The sequence below is a fragment of the Rattus norvegicus genome, chromosome 8 (assembly GCF_036323735.1).
Source record: "Rattus norvegicus strain BN/NHsdMcwi chromosome 8, GRCr8, whole genome shotgun sequence".
NCBI lineage: Eukaryota > Metazoa > Chordata > Mammalia > Rodentia > Muridae > Rattus > Rattus norvegicus.
In genome coordinates this window covers 129,948,158-129,964,615 of record NC_086026.1, presented here as the reverse complement: position 1 = coordinate 129,964,615, position 16,458 = coordinate 129,948,158, and the positions used below count along the sequence as shown (strand labels likewise).

The following is a 16,458-nucleotide window of genomic DNA, read 5'->3' as shown; positions in this document are numbered from 1 at the left end:
CTGGCTGCCCCACTACCCTTCTCTGTGACCAAAAGCTTGCAGCAGCTCTCCAGGGAGGACATAGCAACAGCACCTTCAGGACACTAACTTCAAAAGAAAAAACCTTGAGCTCTTGGGGCGGTTTTGGTACTTCTGGAAAGTTAGCCCGAGCCATGAGAACAGAGCCTTCCGAGGCATTTGACAGCTCTCACTCACAGGCTCAAGGGAACTGCTGTAGCCCCTGCCTCACTTCCAAAACCATCTTTCTCAGGCTTGCCTGGCTAGAGTTAACTCGCATCAGTGCTTGAGCAAACTGCAGGAAACCTGTCTTCCCCATCCCAGAATGCTCAGACTCAGCCCTCCTACACTCAGGTGGTTACTATGTTACCCTGAGATATCTCTCAAGTACTTCAAAGTTTAAAAAAAATCCCATCTGGGTGGGACAGCACAGCCTGTAATCTCAGGACTCAGGAGGCTGAAGCAGAATGGTGAACAATCCCAGGATAGCCTGAACTACAAAGACAAGACTCTGTCTCCCAAAAAGAAAACAAAATCCACATTTGAAATGAGTGGTTGAAATCTGATTCACTCGACTTGGGAGAAAATGTGTAGCCATCAACTTACTAAAGACCGTTTAGTTACCAGACAACTCCAACTCTTTAAGCCAGTGCCGGGATATCACAAAGGCAAAAGGGGATCCAGATTTTGTGAACTGGGCTGGGGGGGCGGGGGGGACTTCAAAGACAAAAGCGTACGGATGCAAAACCACACACACTGCTTAACGCTTTTGCAATCAAAACGAGCTGAGGAGATCCTAGTGGGCAAAAGTCAGAGCTATGGATTCTGGGGAGGCTGGGGAAGCTAGAAAGGGATTCTGAGATGCTCTAGGAGCCCTGGGGTGTTGCTTTACCTAGGCAGGAGCCTTACTTGGACATCAAGCCCTTGGCACATCAGTTCCTTTAAGAACTTATTTAAAAAGTAAAAGAATATGGCAACATCAGTAGCCAATCTTGCCTGGCTAGACACTAACAGGAAAAGGCTCAAGTAGGGGGTAAAGTGTAGCATTTACCATCCTCCAAGATGTCCACCGGATCGCCCTGCTCCTGGGTGGCCGCCAAGATGTCCAGGGTACCATGCTGCTCAGGGGTAGCCGCCGTCTCTTCATCCTGGCAGTTGTATTCAAAACATTCCTCTTCCCCTCCCACGTCTCTCAGAGACATTGTTGAAGTCACCCCAAATCTGAAACATTGTCCTAAGGGACTGTCCTTGGGAGAGCCTTTGGCCACCTGCCCAGAGGAGCCATCCGGGCCCAAAGCGCACATGCTGGGCTCCAGCCAGGGTTGCAGACATGCCCTGGCTCAGCAGGAGTGGACGGGTGTGCATAGGGCCACCCGCCTAGCACCACTCAGAGAAGGAAGGACAGGGTGGCTCACTGGACCCTGGAGGCGGAGCACGGGCGGGCAGAGCACCTGATGGAATGGCAGCACTCCGCCAAATGCCTTGGACACAGAGGGGAGCCAGGCGGGAAAGTATGGTGCCGGGAGGTGTGCTCATGGCCTTTCTCCCCCCTTGAGAGGAACGGGAATGGTAGCGTCCTGAAAGTTTCATAGCAACTGCAAAGGAAAACACCAGCCACGCCTCAAGCAGGTGCACCTGTCTGTAGGAAGGAGCTGAGGCTGGTGCTGGAGGAGTTGCCCAGGAAAGCATTGCTCAACACCTCAGAGCTGAGAGACTTCCTGTGGGTGTGCGTGCAGGAATCTGAGGAGACTGTGCGGGGCCAAGGACTGTAGGGACCTGGGGAGCAGGAATCCTGACTTCTCGCAAATGAAGGATGTTCAGGAACCATCCCCTGACTAAATATCACCACCCAGACCTCCTTGGCATAACAAGTGGCACGTATTTTCCTCATTATTCTGAGTTTTAGAAACCCCACGCTCCCCCTTCGAGCCGTGTCTACAAATCCAGAAAGGTTTCTCTCACTGCTAGAACAAGACGAGGGGAAAGCTGAATGCCTAATAGCTTACAATGGTACCCCAAGGAGGAACCACAGTTTACGGTGTACCTTGACAACCATTCCCTGCTTTGCTTGACTTTCGCCTGTCACTGTGCTCCTACCAGATTCTCTGGGAGGTGGCCCTGACCAAGCACTACAGCTGGAGCATCACAGCCCGTTCTGTGGTCCCCAGGCCCCAGCCTTCTCCCAGCTGCATGCAAATCTACACCTGCTGGCCTCTTCTATCTTCTCTGGCTGTTGCCTCTGCCGGGTAGCCAGGAGGAGAGAGCAAGATCTAAAGAGCTCTGTGTAAGGTGGAGGCCGAGGACTGGGGATCCTCCTTAGTTACCTGAAACAGTCTGCCACACTGAGCTGCTACCTTCATAAAGACTAGGATAGGGCTGGAGGGATGGATCAGTGGTTAAGAGCACTGAGTGCTCTTCCAGAGGTCCTGAGTTCAAATCCCAGCAACCACATGGTGGCTCACAACCATCTGTGATGGGATCTGATGCCCTCTTCTGGTGTGTCTGAAGACAGCTACAGTGTACTTATATATAATAAACAAGTAAATCTTTAAAAAAAAAAAAAAAGGCTAGGATAAAGCCATGTATGAGTGCCCATTAGGATGCCACAGAAGGATAAAGACTTTACTTAAAAAATTCCAACTAGGAGCAGATTATACTTCGGTTAAAATTTTAGAACGTCGAAATGATTGCTCTGCTTTAACACATTAAGACTGCGTTTGGAAAAGGCGCTGTCGCAGAAAAATCACAGGCAGATTTCGAGATTAGAATTTCAAATTTTTTTGAAAAATTACGCATACAAGTCAGGCGTGGTAGCACACGCCTAGATTCCCAGCACCGAGGAGTTTAAGGCCAACCTGGGTTACACAACAAGGTCGTATCTCAAACACACACACACTCAGTAAGAAACATACTTAATCCTAACAAACATTATCGAATCGTGCTTACTGATTAACTTTAAGAGATAGTGAGCCAGGGTATCCGGGCTTTTCCAGATGAGAAGACTGGTTGGTTACTCCAAAGTGTGGGAAGGACGTACGGGGCGGGGGAAACTCCCCACCTAAAGCGTGACTCATCACCGAGTATCTGGACCGCTGGATGTGCAAGACACAGTACACAGAAGATACAGGACAACAAAGGCTCGTTTCACTCCATCAGAAAAATCCCAAACGATTTCACTGATCAATGAGTTATTCATGGTCATCTCTGGGTTTAAATTGAGGGTGTCTTTAACAATGCTGTCTAAGTCACACATCTACCCACACACATCTACACACACACACACACACACACACACACACACACACACACACACACAAACTTAGGATATCACAGTTAAAAATCTTTCCCCGAAAGCCAGGTGTGGTTCACGTCAGCAACCCCAGCACTCGGCGGGGTGACACAGGAGGATTACTTAAAGTGGGTTCAGACAAGACTACAAAAAATAAAAGCTCCTGTACTGTCACTTATGAAAGCTCTAAAAGGCACAACTGGCCTCCCCAGAACTAAGCAGTGGCTCTGTGCGTTTCTCTGGACGCGCTGTATTTACAGAAAAGGAACCAAAATCCCCTGAATGTTTTCATCCAGATTCCCCACAGGCTGACTTGACACACCTGTCCTTCCCTCTCCACAGAGGTGCTGCCCTCTGGCCCTCCTGGGAGTGAGCTGACAGGACTCATCCTCCTCTTGCCTGGGTCTGTTTCATCAGTCCGACTGCCATGCTCTGGCGTCCAGAAGTCACTTGTTTGCACAGAGCACTGTTGGCCCATTATGAAGGGTCGTTTCCTGGTGACCTCACCTATGACATTTACACTGTAATCTTAGCCCTCTGTAGGTGGAGGCAGGAGGACCAAAAATTCAAGGTCTTTCTTGACTATAAAGCAAGTTTAGGTCAGCCTGAGCTACAAGAGAACCTGTCCAAAAAAAATCCCCCAAAACCTACTAACAACACTTTACCCAATGAAAGTAACTAACGCTGTTTGGCTCAGGGTTTAGACTGTGAATTCTGGGTACATGTGGATGGATCCTGAAGAGGCTAAAAATGCTGTGTGCACTGTGTTGATGGGGGCTGAAAATTACTCTAAGTCCCTGAACAATGAGCCTCCTCTGGCTCTTCTTGTGATTAGCTCCTGCCCTGAGACCCTCCCCACACCCTTTAATGTCTTACTCGGTATGATCGATCAAGGCCAAACATCTGGAACTGAGGTGGGAGATGGGCACAGTAACCAGCACCAGGGGAGGCTCTCCTGGCAATCAGAGATCAGGAGGGAACACAGCTGCTTCAAAACTTCACTTGTAGTCTGGGGCGAGGGCTGGGGGTGGAGGTGGAGGATGGGGATAGGGGGCGGGATCATTCCTCATTGCTCTGAGTTGCAGACACCCTCCCCCCGCCATCTTCAGTGCAACTGTCCATCACGCAGAGTCAGGACCTCTGGCATAAACGATGATTTCATATTTTGTCAAAACGCTTGACTCAACTTTTGCTATTATCATTAAGCTTCCCTCAGTATTGATTCAAAGGCCAACTGATAAGGACAGAAAAGGCAAGTGTCTAATGATCTGCTGTTTGGGAGAGCCACATAACCAAAGAAAATGCTATGTCCAGGCCAACCCGCCTAAAGCCGGGAAGAACCCAACTAGTTAGAAACTGCAGAGGAGAAGGGGGAAGCTCAGTAAGGAGAAAAACTCACAAGGTTGGCAACCCAAATCCAATCCCCAGGAGCTACACCACAGTGGAAGGAGAACCAGTTCCCCAAAGCTGCCCTTGGACTTCCACAAGGGCACTGTGGCCCACGTGTGCCCAGTGCACACACAAGAAGGAAGGAAAACGGTGACTGGAAGCCAGCATCTGTAGGGGAGCTAAACAGGCCATTCCTAGGCCCCAGATCCCTTTATTTTACTTTGCTATATCTTCAGTGGGATTTAGAACCCGCCGCTTGTCCCAGGATCAAAGGTAAAAAGGTCGGAGATCTTGTTCTCCACTTACTCAGATGGCAATGGCAGTCAATATCAATTGGCAATCAATCCGGGGCAATGAGCCATCCCCTCTCCTATCTCCCTTGCTCTTGGAGAGGATCCATCAGGATGCCTAGAGCCAAGTGACTCCTCTGAGAATGTGAAGTAAGGGCACCCTGCTGGACACCAGTTAAGAACCAGTCTCCTGTGCCTCTCCAGGCGGCCACTGAGCCACTGGCTTCACGGGGTCCAGACACCACACACCCTCCTCCCCCAACCTCTAGGATGGCTCAGGGACATGGCCAATCCACCCACTGGAACCCAAGCTCTCTAAACTGATGGGACAGTGGGGATGAAATGGATGGCTTTCTCAAGAGTCACAGAGTATCCGGGAACCCACCAATCACCAAGGAAGCCAGGTGGCTTCTGAAAAGCAGAACCTCTTACAGCATTGTAGCAGGGCGGAAGCTTGATTCAAAACACACCAGAAGAAGATTGCATTCATGCTTTCCCTCAAGTCTATGAGCACTCCCCACTCTCCTCGTCACCCAGAATCTCTGAAGATCAGACAGACCCACGTGCCAACACTATGGACTGCCAGGGGCCAGGGTAAAGTTTCTCTACGCCTTTTAAGAGCATGTCCCAAGAAAACCTCTTGGCTTCCTCCCTGTTGCAGCCAAATGTCTGAAGACGAGGAGATAGTCCCACGGCTCTCTACTAACTAGGCCAGCTTCCGGCCTGTTACATCACACAGATCTTCAATCGTAGTCACGCCTGGAGCAATCAGAAACTTCTGAGTCAATTAATAAGCACTCGCCTCACCCATTAATGAGCTTGAGGGGATCGGAGAGGACTTTGTCACCGAAGAACACACTTCCAAAACACACATTCAATTGCCCCCTTTTTTTTTGGTAAAGGTGTGTGATTTTTAAGGGTCATTTGCAAAGAGCAACTAAGGACGGCAGAGGACTAAATCCACGACATTACCTCCAAACACAGCCCTTCCTTGGCAAGCCTTCCCAGAATGCCTCTCAACACCGTCCTTCCCGTACTTGAAACCTGCTGACACCTGTCCAGCCACACACCTCAGCCACCAAGCAGCATCCTCTCAAATGAGCCACACCCTCCTTACAAACCTTGACGGTCCCAGAAGGGTATATTCCATTGTCACCTGGGTCCCATCTGTGCCGAACTCAGCTAGCAAAATTCATTTGAATCACCCACTGCTGGGGAAGTTGTGTCTGCCTCCCCAGGCTCCCTAAGCCTCCAGTCCTGAGGTCTGAGCTCAGGTAAGGGCAGATTCCTCTAGGCCTTCCCACTGCTGACCTCCTGAACACAGGCTTCCAGCCTCTAGTACCCTGAGCAGAGCACATGGGAAACACACACACACACACACACACACACACACACACACACACACACAAAAGATAAAAGATTCAGTCCTACAGAAGTCCCGTGCATGCAAGCCCAGAACCCAGTATACCCAAAGCAATCTATCGCCCCATTCTAAGCAAATGACTATGCACTGCAAGAGTCACCCTCTGTCAAGAGCCCTGCCCACCTGCTATTCCCTCTGTCATGCTTGCTGTGCCTTCTGGTGATGCCAGTTCCTGTGCTCCCAATCTCCCCGGAGAGGACTGTACCCCCCCTCCCCAGAGATACAATGTCGCCGTTCATCCCGCTCTCCCAAAGAGGCCTTAATTACCGTCTGAGCATTCTTCATAATACCAATCCAGTTCATAATAATCCGTGTCAGTGAATTTCTGCATAGTCAGTATTCTTGCAGAGGAAGGAACGGACTTCACGGCGCCATGAATTGTCAAGTCAAACGCTGCCATGCCTCCCGGCCCTTCCAGAACACCCGGCAGAAGAGCATCCCCAAACACTGCAGAATTTGGCTGTGCATTCTTAATGATAGTCTGGAGCCAGGATGGGCGAGGGGGCAGAGGAAAGGAAGACTCTACAGGGGCGTGGGGGTGGGGTGGGGGAGTGGAGGCAGAGGAGAGGGAGCCTGTTTGCAGAGCACTGAGAGACCCCGCAGGCCAGGCTGATGAGGCGCACTGGACAGCAGCCCTGAAAGGGAGTAGCTGGAATCATCCTATCCAGACGCCCCGAGGGTGACGTCAGAGCCACACACCACCACCCGCTGACTCGCTCAAGCCTCGCCCCCTGCTCGCTGCTCAGCTTTCAATCTAACTGTTGCCATAGAAACTGACCAGCTCTTTAAAAAAAATGATACAGAGATGAAGGAAATGTCTTCCAAGGATGCTGGGAGCAGAGGTGCCACTGCCGCGCAGGGAGAAGGAAGGATGTGGGCGTGGCTTAGAAGCACCACCCCCTCTCTCAGGTGAAAGGCCTGGTTCCTATGCCTAAACCTGGTTCACTTCAGAAAGTTGTGGTGTTTTTTCTTGCATCTAAAAACCGAGGCCTTTTAAAATTTGCAAAGGATTGTCTTTTGGTTTTCTTTCCTTAATTTAAAACATTTAATGGCCCTTCCTAATTTTTTTCTTAACTTTAAAATTTAAAACAGCCACTTAAAGGAGACTGAATGAATGACCCAGAAAATGAAAACATTTTCACTCACATTCCATTACTATTTATGCTTGTGTCTTTATTCAAACTTCTTGAAAATGTAGCAACGTACGAATTGAGGGGAATGTCAACATAAAGGACCCCGTGTCATATAGTGCCATTTAATTTACTGTCCCTTAGGTGTCTGATCAAGAACAGCTACCAAGAGGCAGATGCCCCTGGGGATGGAGTTAAAGGATGGGGCTTTGAGAGTCCTTACAAAAGCACAAGGAATTCATTAAAAAACAAACAAAACAAAACATCGAATAGACTTAATTCTAAGTGGTTGGCATGCTTAAAATGTTTCATTATAAAACTGATATACCGAACAATGGAACAGATCTTTCCAGATTTACTGTAACTTCAAACTCCAGCCCAGAGGCATATGTTCCCCTCCAGCACTCAGAGTTAGAGAATTCTTTCTGGAAGGCTCTTCTGGGCATTCCAGAACATTCTGCAGCACCCTGACCTAAACGTACTAGGTGCCTTTAGCTCCATCCTCTGATCTCCAAGTCTGACCATCGAAAATGTCTTCCCACAACAACAGCGACAAAGGCTTTTGCATAAAAATTCTGAAATTGTAAATATGTGTTTTAATTATCTTTGGGGGACCCTGTCTCCCAAAATAAGGTGGAGAAAAAGGTGGCACCCAGTGTTGATCTCTGGACTCTATAGGCATGTAAAGTTTCAGACGTGTGCACACAAGTAACTAAAGAAATAAAGAAACAAGGAAGCAAAGCTCCTTAGGGAGACTGAGAAATCTCCAACGAAGCTACAGGCACTTGGTCAACGTCTCAGACCTTGCTGGACAATCAGTGTCACCTGCTAAGTGGAAGGGATACCAATACCTGCTAAGGGGCGGGGCGGGGCGGGGCTTGCTAGGGGTGATGGATGCTGCTGTGTTCGGCATGAGTTTAAGATTAGGCAAGTGAGCAGACGTGCTAGCTTCCAGCATCCTCATCACTACCTCTATAGAAAAGGAAATGGCCCAGCATGAGCAATTCGGAGTGCAGCTCCCCAGTTATGATCAGGCAGATGAGGAGGACACACCATTCGGAAGCATCCACAGGGCACACGATGCCAAGCGTATGGATCTCAGCAGCAGCACAGAGGATGTGACCAGCTGGCTGTGGTGACCAGCTGGCTGTGGTGACCAGCTGGCTGTGGTGACCAGCTGGCTGTGGGCAACAGACATTGCCAGACAGCAAAGCAAGGCCGTTCCAACCACAACCGAGTCCAAATCATTTTCATGCTTAAGAAACTGGGAACAAGGGGCTGGGAGATGGGCCTGTGGTAAGGTACCTGCGGTGCAAATATGAGGACCAGGGTTTGGGTTCCCAGCATGCAGCTGAAAGCCAGGCATCGGCCCACATACAACCCCAGCACTCTCAAGGAAGAGAAAGGGGATCCTTAGAGCAAGGTGGTTCTCTAGACTAGCCAAGCAGGTGAGCTCCCTGGTTCAGTGAAAGATCCTGACTCAGTGGAGACTGAACCAGGATGAAAACCAGGGTCAACTTCTGGTCTTAACACGCATGCATTCACGCACGCGTGTGCACCTATCACATGAGCGCGTGCACACACTCACACACACACACACACACACACACATGTGCTAACACACATGCACGTACCACACCGCACACTCACTCGCACACAGACAGAAAAGGAAGAAAAGTGGGAGCACGGAGGGAAGGAGGCCTAGCAGGGATTGTCCTGTATGGCACCTCAGCACCCATGTTGGGATCAGGGAACACACAGGGTCCCTGCAGAGCCTGGAGCATGGGGGAACCATGACGGCGCACAAGCCCAGGTGAAAGGAGGGTGGGCAAAAAAGCCAGCTTAGACGAGTTGGACCAAGTTGTGACAATTGAAGTTTGGTACAGAAAATGCAGTTAACTATACCTAGAAGGAATAGGTGTGCTCGAAAGCCTTGACGCCACAGTGGATATCCAAAGAAAGGCAGGCAGGGAACGCGCCGGCTCGTACACGCAGGGCAGAGACTAACGGGAGCTATTTTAATCCACCTCGGGAAGTTGGGTAGGTGTGCCTTGCTGCTCTGTTCCTGCCGCCCAACCTTCTGGGAGCACTGAAGCATTGTTCACTGTGTCTCTGCGCAGGGTGGCAATGACTACCACAGCCGGATGTGGATGAGGACACAGGTACCGAGAACAGAGAAGCCTGGCATTGTGGGAGTAAATGACGCCCAGACAGGAGGAAGTTCAGACCCAGGGCAGCAAGATGATGGATTATTACCCAGAAGGCTCCAGAATGCCCTGCCTGGGGGTGGCGTGGGGTGAATTCTTGAGGACAAAGTGCAATAGACCCAGTTCACAGTCTCAGTTCCCAGTCGCACACAGTGAGACATGGACAGACCTTGGATGTGGATTCTAGGACAGGGTATCCTGAGGTTGGGACAGTGGTCTATGCCAAGGCAGCTAGGTGCAAACCCTGTGTCACTTCGGAGAACACCAGACTGAGGACTGAAGACCAGTCTGAAGATTTACCTCCTGAGCCAGCAAGACAGATAGACAGCTCAGTGAGTAAAAGCATTTGCCTCTTAGCCTAGCAGCCTGAGTTCAATCAGTGGGACACACCCGGCGGAGGGAAAGCTGATTCCTGCAGGTAGCACTTACTCGTGTGCGCGCGCGCACACACACACACACACACACACACACATACACATACACACATGCTCCCACCCAGAGGGAGAACACGTAATTCCAAAGGGGAAAAAAAGAAGCTATGGGCCTAAATTAAGTGTTCAAGGTGGCATCATCCTAAATTAAAGGAGATCAAATCCAATGGCAGATTCCTTAAAGAGAAAGTGTCAAGTCACAGGAGGGCAGGCTGGAGCAGTGTCCCCAAGCCCAGGAGTCATGAGAGCTGGTGAAAGCCCCAAGGTTTCCCTCAGAGCACCCTGGAGGAGCAAACATGGCCCCCTGGACTCCGGGCTCCTGACCTTCAGAACCAGAACTAAACCCCTATCTATTGCTCTAGGTCACCGCCCTGTGGCCATCTGCTCAGAGCGCTGGAGAGCTAACACAACAACTAGGGGACAGCAACTCCTTTAACAGCGGAAAGACTCCTGGGGGTGGGGTGACAACTCAGTCTGTGAAGTACTTACTGAGCAAGTACAAGGAGACATATTTGATACCCAGAACCTGAGCTTAAAAAGTAGGGTGAGTAGGCTGGAGAGAGGCTCTCAGAGGATCTGGGTTCAATTCCCTGAACTTACACCATGGTTCACAGTTGTCCCTAAGTCTAGTTCCAGGGGATCTGATGACCTCTTCTGGCCTCTACGGGCACCAAGTATGCATGGTGCACACACATACATGCAAGTATTAACAACCAAGCATGTAACAATTTTTATAAGCCATGTATGGTGGCCTGCCCTTGTCACTGAGTCCTGGCGAGAAGGAAGTAGGCAGGTCCCCGGGGCTCGCTGCTCAGACAGCCAAGTATATAGGGTGAGCTCCAGGCCCACGAGAGACCATGTCTCAAACAAAAATATCTGTGAACAGAGCCTGAGGAAGAATGGCTGAGGTTGCCTTCTTAGCACCCTACCATATGCATACGTGCAGCAACGCGTACTCAAACACACACAGAAATGCACACGTAAACACACCCGTGCACAGAGAAGAACCCTGTTTAAACAGGAGCCCTGCTGCAGATCTCAAGCCCTCTCCGAAACACATTCCCTGCCCTCAAAAAGTACCAGCACCTTTGCCGACCAGACTGGAGGCAGAAGAGAGGGAGGGCCTGGCTGGAGAGCTGTCACTCCGCACAACGTTCCAGCTTTTTCTTTCCAGTCTTCACTGCCAGCCAGTGAGAGCTCATGACAGCAGGCAGTCTGCAAGGGACAGCTCGACGCCAACTGTCCCTCCTTACTCCAGGCACAGGCAGCCCCGCCACCAGGGAAGGCAAGGGTGGAAGCTACCATTCATGAGAGGACTTGAAAGCTCAGAGAAGGCAAAGCCCAAGGCCTGGATCTGTGGCAGCTGTCATCAGTATCCACCCCCCCCCCCAGAAGGCCAGGAAGAGGAGGTATCTTGGCATTGGTAAGAAGCCTAAGCAGGTCTGAGGTCACCACCTGTCAGCACAGAAGGTCTGGGGGGAGGGGGAGGGGGAAATCTCATGCCCACGACCAGCAGGACACGCAGGTGATGCCACCACTTCATAACCACAGGCTCAAAAAAAAAAAAAAATCCCCTAATTCTGCACCCGCACAAACCCTGCTGAACAGAGGCAGCCTGGGAGGAGAGCGAGCGAGTGAGAGTTGAGCTGTCATGTCAGTTTCCTACCCGAGCTGTGCCCGGGTCTGTCTCAAGCTTGCTGAGTTAACACAAGAAGATCTGTACACAAGCAATCTGTACAGCACAGCTTGCCGGCCGTGTTGTTCTTGAGTGGAGAAAAAGATAATGTTGGAATCCCATTGGATCGAAAAAGATAGAAGATGCCAGATGATGGGGGGAGAGGGGAGACCACGGGCATGCACTGCTCTCAGAAACCCTGCCCAGCGGTCCAAAGGCAGCCAGGCACTCACACACGTACCTCCCTGAGAGGCAGCTCCACTCCTCCCGCACCAGTGCCCAGGCCCGCAGTGGGGTGTGGCTGCCGTAACTTCGAGTGGCTCACTCTTGGAATGAGAGGGTAGCACAGCCACACTACTCTCACTCTCGATTCCTACAGACATCTGAGCCAGCTAATATGGAGGGACATGGGCCCGGGGAGAGCCCTTGCTCATGGGAAGTTTGCAAGGCCTCTTCACTGACTCCCCAAGGGGTGTGTGTGTGTGTGTGTGTGTGTGTGTGTGTATGCACTTGTGTGTACACACTCCTGCCCTCTTCGCTGACCCCCAAGTCTGTGTGTGTGTGCGTGTGCATTTGTGAGTACACACTCCTGTGCGCACACACTCTTGGTTAACTGTACACACACACACACACACACACACACACACACACATCCTGAAACGACTGGTCACATTCCCAGAGGTACCTTCACCCTCTCTGAGCATCCCCTCCTGGATAACGGTTGGTCACCTGTACGAACAACAGTAAAGGAAAGATTCCCTTCCTCGGATACCTTGTAAGACTTCTCAAGATCCCAAATCTGGGGGCTGGGGAGGAAACTACTTACACATGCCATGCTCCTGGGTCTGAAACCCAGAAGCAGGAGGATCTGGTGGTGGAGGAAGAAGGAGAGGAAAAGACCCTAAGCTTTATCAAACAATGTGCTAAACAAACAAACAATCACATTTAGCTATTTTAAAAGATAAGAACCTATCGAGAGAAGTGGAAAATCTATGTATGAAATACCCATTTGAGCTGGGCATGGTGCTACAGGCCTAGAATGCCAGCAAGAGAGTGAGAGGACCATAGTTCAAGGCCAGCCTCCACTATGGTGAGTTCAAGGAGCAAACAGGCTCTGAAGAGGCAGAGCGGGTGTGAGAGGAGAGGACACCGAATGAAGAGGAGCATGTGGAGGAAAAAAAAGGGAGAGGAGGAGAGGAAACAAAGGGGAGGAAGAAAAGAGGGGAAGACAAGAGGGGGAGGGGGTGACTGTTGCAAACAATTTAATTGCACAATAGATTAAACTTGGATCAGGCTCTTCATATTTAACTAGTACCCTGGTACCATCCCCAGAAATACCTCTCTTGATACAGAAGCTCCTCGGTATGCGAGATCAGCTGGAGTGAGCGGGTGGGGAGTGGGGCAGCAAACCTTGTGTTCCCACAACCAGCCAACACAGGGCCAGATGCTGCCTGTACTTCTGTCAGGACCTGCTCCAAGGTGCTCTCTACTGAAAGCCTGGTAGCATAGTCAATGTGTTGGTAGGAACCCTCACAGAGGAAAGAATGATGTCTCAGAGGGAGAAGTCACTGTCCTTACTTCCCTCAGCACCAGCCTGCACATCCCACAGCCCTGGGTTAAGACATGAAGATCTAAACAATAGAGATGTGCCCACCTTCCTAGTTAGAAAACCTTAGGCAAGAACTCTGGTGTTGGAAGAACGCCTACCTCACCCTGCACACACTGGCTGGCTGGATTACCACACACCAAAAAGCAAAGGCTGGGGTGACATTCTAAAACCTGTTTGCTTCAGGGCCTGCCCTTTCCCAGTTGACCTCTGAGGTGTGGTAGTCATCAGATCTGGGTGTGACACCGAGAATTCCTTCTTGGATCAATTTGTGTCAACCACAAGAGGCCAGGGAAGAAGGACCAACAGGAGCACCTAAGAACAAATATGGGGACCTTTCTGCTGGATGCCGCTGAGTGTCACATGACTGATCTACTGCACACAGGTCACCATCAGATCACAGGAGGCAACTGGATGTCAGAGCATGAAGTGGTTTCAGGCTATGCACCATACATTCTGTGAGCCATGGAGAATAAATTCTGTTGACTATATAGCTTATAAACAAATAAGCTTCTAACATATCCTAATGCCAAGGTCTGGGGGAACAGGGTTGTTGGGTTATTTTGTTGTGGTGGTGGGTTGTTTTTTGTTTGTTTGATCAGGTGAGCTTTAACCTTGAATCTCTCTCCCCTTTTCCCTGCTGAGAATGGATGGGTTGTGACCAAGTGACCAATGCTAGAGTGTCAGCATCTCTCTTCACTGCGTCTCTTTAGGGCTGCTCCCTAACGTCTCTGATTCCTAGGATCCTCCCTCGGCTATAGAACAGGAACAGCAGGAGCGTGGGTGAGAAGGCCCTGCACACAGGAAGTGCTGAGCGTGGATCACTCTTACTTCCTGCTCAGCCATCTGACCTCAAATGTCCCGCGCTCGGGTGCCCATGGACTGTAAGCCGTTCTCGCTCTCTACGTTTCTCAGACGTATGGGAAGTTGGCTGTGGAAGTGTTGAAGAGACTCTGAAAATGTCAGTGTGGAAGGAGGTCCTGCTCAGAAAGGAAGACGGGGAAGTGTTGCCTCCCATCAGCTGAGGGCCAGGTTCTGAGGCAGAGCCTGGAAGTCCACCCAGAGTGGGGTGAGTTCTCACCCCCAAACACGGTGGCCAGGACGCACCTACTCTGGTTTTACAGTAAGACGTAACTACCCCTTCCAGTTCCTCACCTTAGGGAACCCTGTATCCCCAGTTCCACCAGAAACAGTGGACACCGCTCTACACAAAGTCCACAGCAGACCTAGAAGAGAACCAGTGGACAATGTCTTCTCAGCCACCCACAGTGACCTGACAGTGGTGATTCACTGTGCTGAGTCACGTGTCTCCTGGGATACAGATATGTAAACAGATACACAAAACCCAAACAGGGCCGGGATGACAGCACCATGTATAACCCGCCTGCTGTGCAAACATGAAGATCTGGAGATCAATCTTTGGGATGCACTAAAGGAGCCAGGCGTGCTGGAGTGCCCTGTGATCCCAGCTCTGGTTCCTGAGGGCTCCTGACCAACCAGTCAAGCTGAGTAACTGAATTCGGAGTACATTGAGACAGCCTGTCTCAAAATGTAAGGTGAGGCAGTATGGTGGTAAACACCTCTAATGCTAGCACTTCAGAGGCAGGTGAATCTCTGAGTTCCAGGCCAGCCAGGGATATGTAGTGAGACCCTATCTCAGAAACAACGACAACTAAAAACCAGCAACAAACGTACGTTGGAGATGGATAGAGGACAATGCCATCCTCTGGTCTCTATGTGCATATACATATATGAACACACATATCACACACACACACACACACACACACACACACACACACACACACACACATAAAAACATAAATAAGAAGTAGTAGGGCTGGGGGCTGGAGAGATGGCTCAGTGGTTAAGAGCACTGACTACTTTTCCAGAGGTCCTGAGGTCAATTCCCAGCAACCACATGGTGGCTCACAACTATCTGTAATGAGACCTGATGTCCTCTTCTGGTGTGTCTGAAGTCAGCAATGATGTACTTACATATGATAAATAAATAAATCTTTTTTAAAAATTAAAAAAAAAGAAGTAGGTCCAGAAGGTGGTACACACCTTCAATCCTAAGACTCAGGAGGCAGAGGCAGACGGATCTTTGAGTTCTAGGCCAGCCAGGGTTACACGGTGAAACCCTGCCTTGAAGATAAACAAAGAAACAAATAACGATTAAATAAATAAATACTCAGGCCACTAGGCACAGAGCAGGGCTTGCCTCTCTGCACCACCTGCACTTCTATCCCTGCAAACAGCAACAGCTGTGTCTTGCGGTTCTGAAAACTCAAGGCAAACCAAAGCTGCTGATGTAAGAGCTGCTTAACGAAGATATTAAAAAAAAAAAAAAAAAAAAAAAAAAAAAGGTGCATCGTGCTGGAACAACACCCAGCATCTGTCCCGAGTGATGGGCAGAGACAGGTTTTACAGGCAGGTTTTAGTGTCTAGCCACTGCTGCACAGCATCCAGGCATCTCTGACCTCCACTGGTAACAAAGCTGCTGACACCCAGCCTAGACTTCCAGTCTGACCACAGAAAACAATGTTACATTTCTGTTGGAAGTTATCGGAAATAACTACTTCATAAAACTCTAAACTTTCTTTACAGACCATTTTGGGGTTGGTTAAGTTTCAGTTTACGTCTTTCATTTCAAAGTCAATACCTAGTTGTTCAATGAACAGATATTGCTATTTTTTATTTTAAAAAATTCTATGTGTTTGTGTCTATGTGGGTGTGTGCACGTGTGAGTGCAGCGCTCGAAGAGTCCAGAAGAGGGCATCCACTCCTATGTAGCAGTTGTTCCTGATGTGGCTGCTGAGAACGGAACTCAGGTCCTCTGCAAGAGAAGTGAGAGCTCTTAACTGCTGAGCCACCTCTCCAGCTCCAGATATCAGACACTGACAAAGAGCACCTAGCTCTAAGCACAGAATCGGCAGAAGGAAATAATGCACAAGAAGACTTGGGCGCACCCAACCTTAAGCACCTTTAAGTGGTCATTGCAGCTCCTCAAGTTGTAGT

At 49.9% G+C, this 16,458-nt stretch overlaps 1 protein-coding gene across 21 annotated transcripts in view; it reads right to left on the bottom strand.

Annotated features, from left to right (window-relative positions):
- Positions 1–16,458, bottom strand: part of Trak1 (trafficking kinesin protein 1) — a 154,904-nt gene that overhangs the window by 52,255 nt on the left and 86,191 nt on the right. For 2 of the 21 annotated variants that reach the window (XM_006244102.5, XM_008766680.4), the window contains exon 1: positions 6,656–8,327. The exons of 14 other annotated variants lie outside the window; for them this stretch is intronic. In XM_006244102.5, the coding sequence (XP_006244164.1) occupies positions 6,656–6,788 (133 nt within the window). In that variant the 5' untranslated portion in view covers positions 6,789–8,327. Of the gene's footprint in view, positions 1–1,048; positions 2,522–6,655; positions 8,330–9,423; positions 15,802–16,458 lie in introns of those variants that run through there. 5 more of the 21 variants (XM_063265659.1, XM_039081648.2, XM_039081646.2 and 2 more) reach the window with 5 other exon arrangements.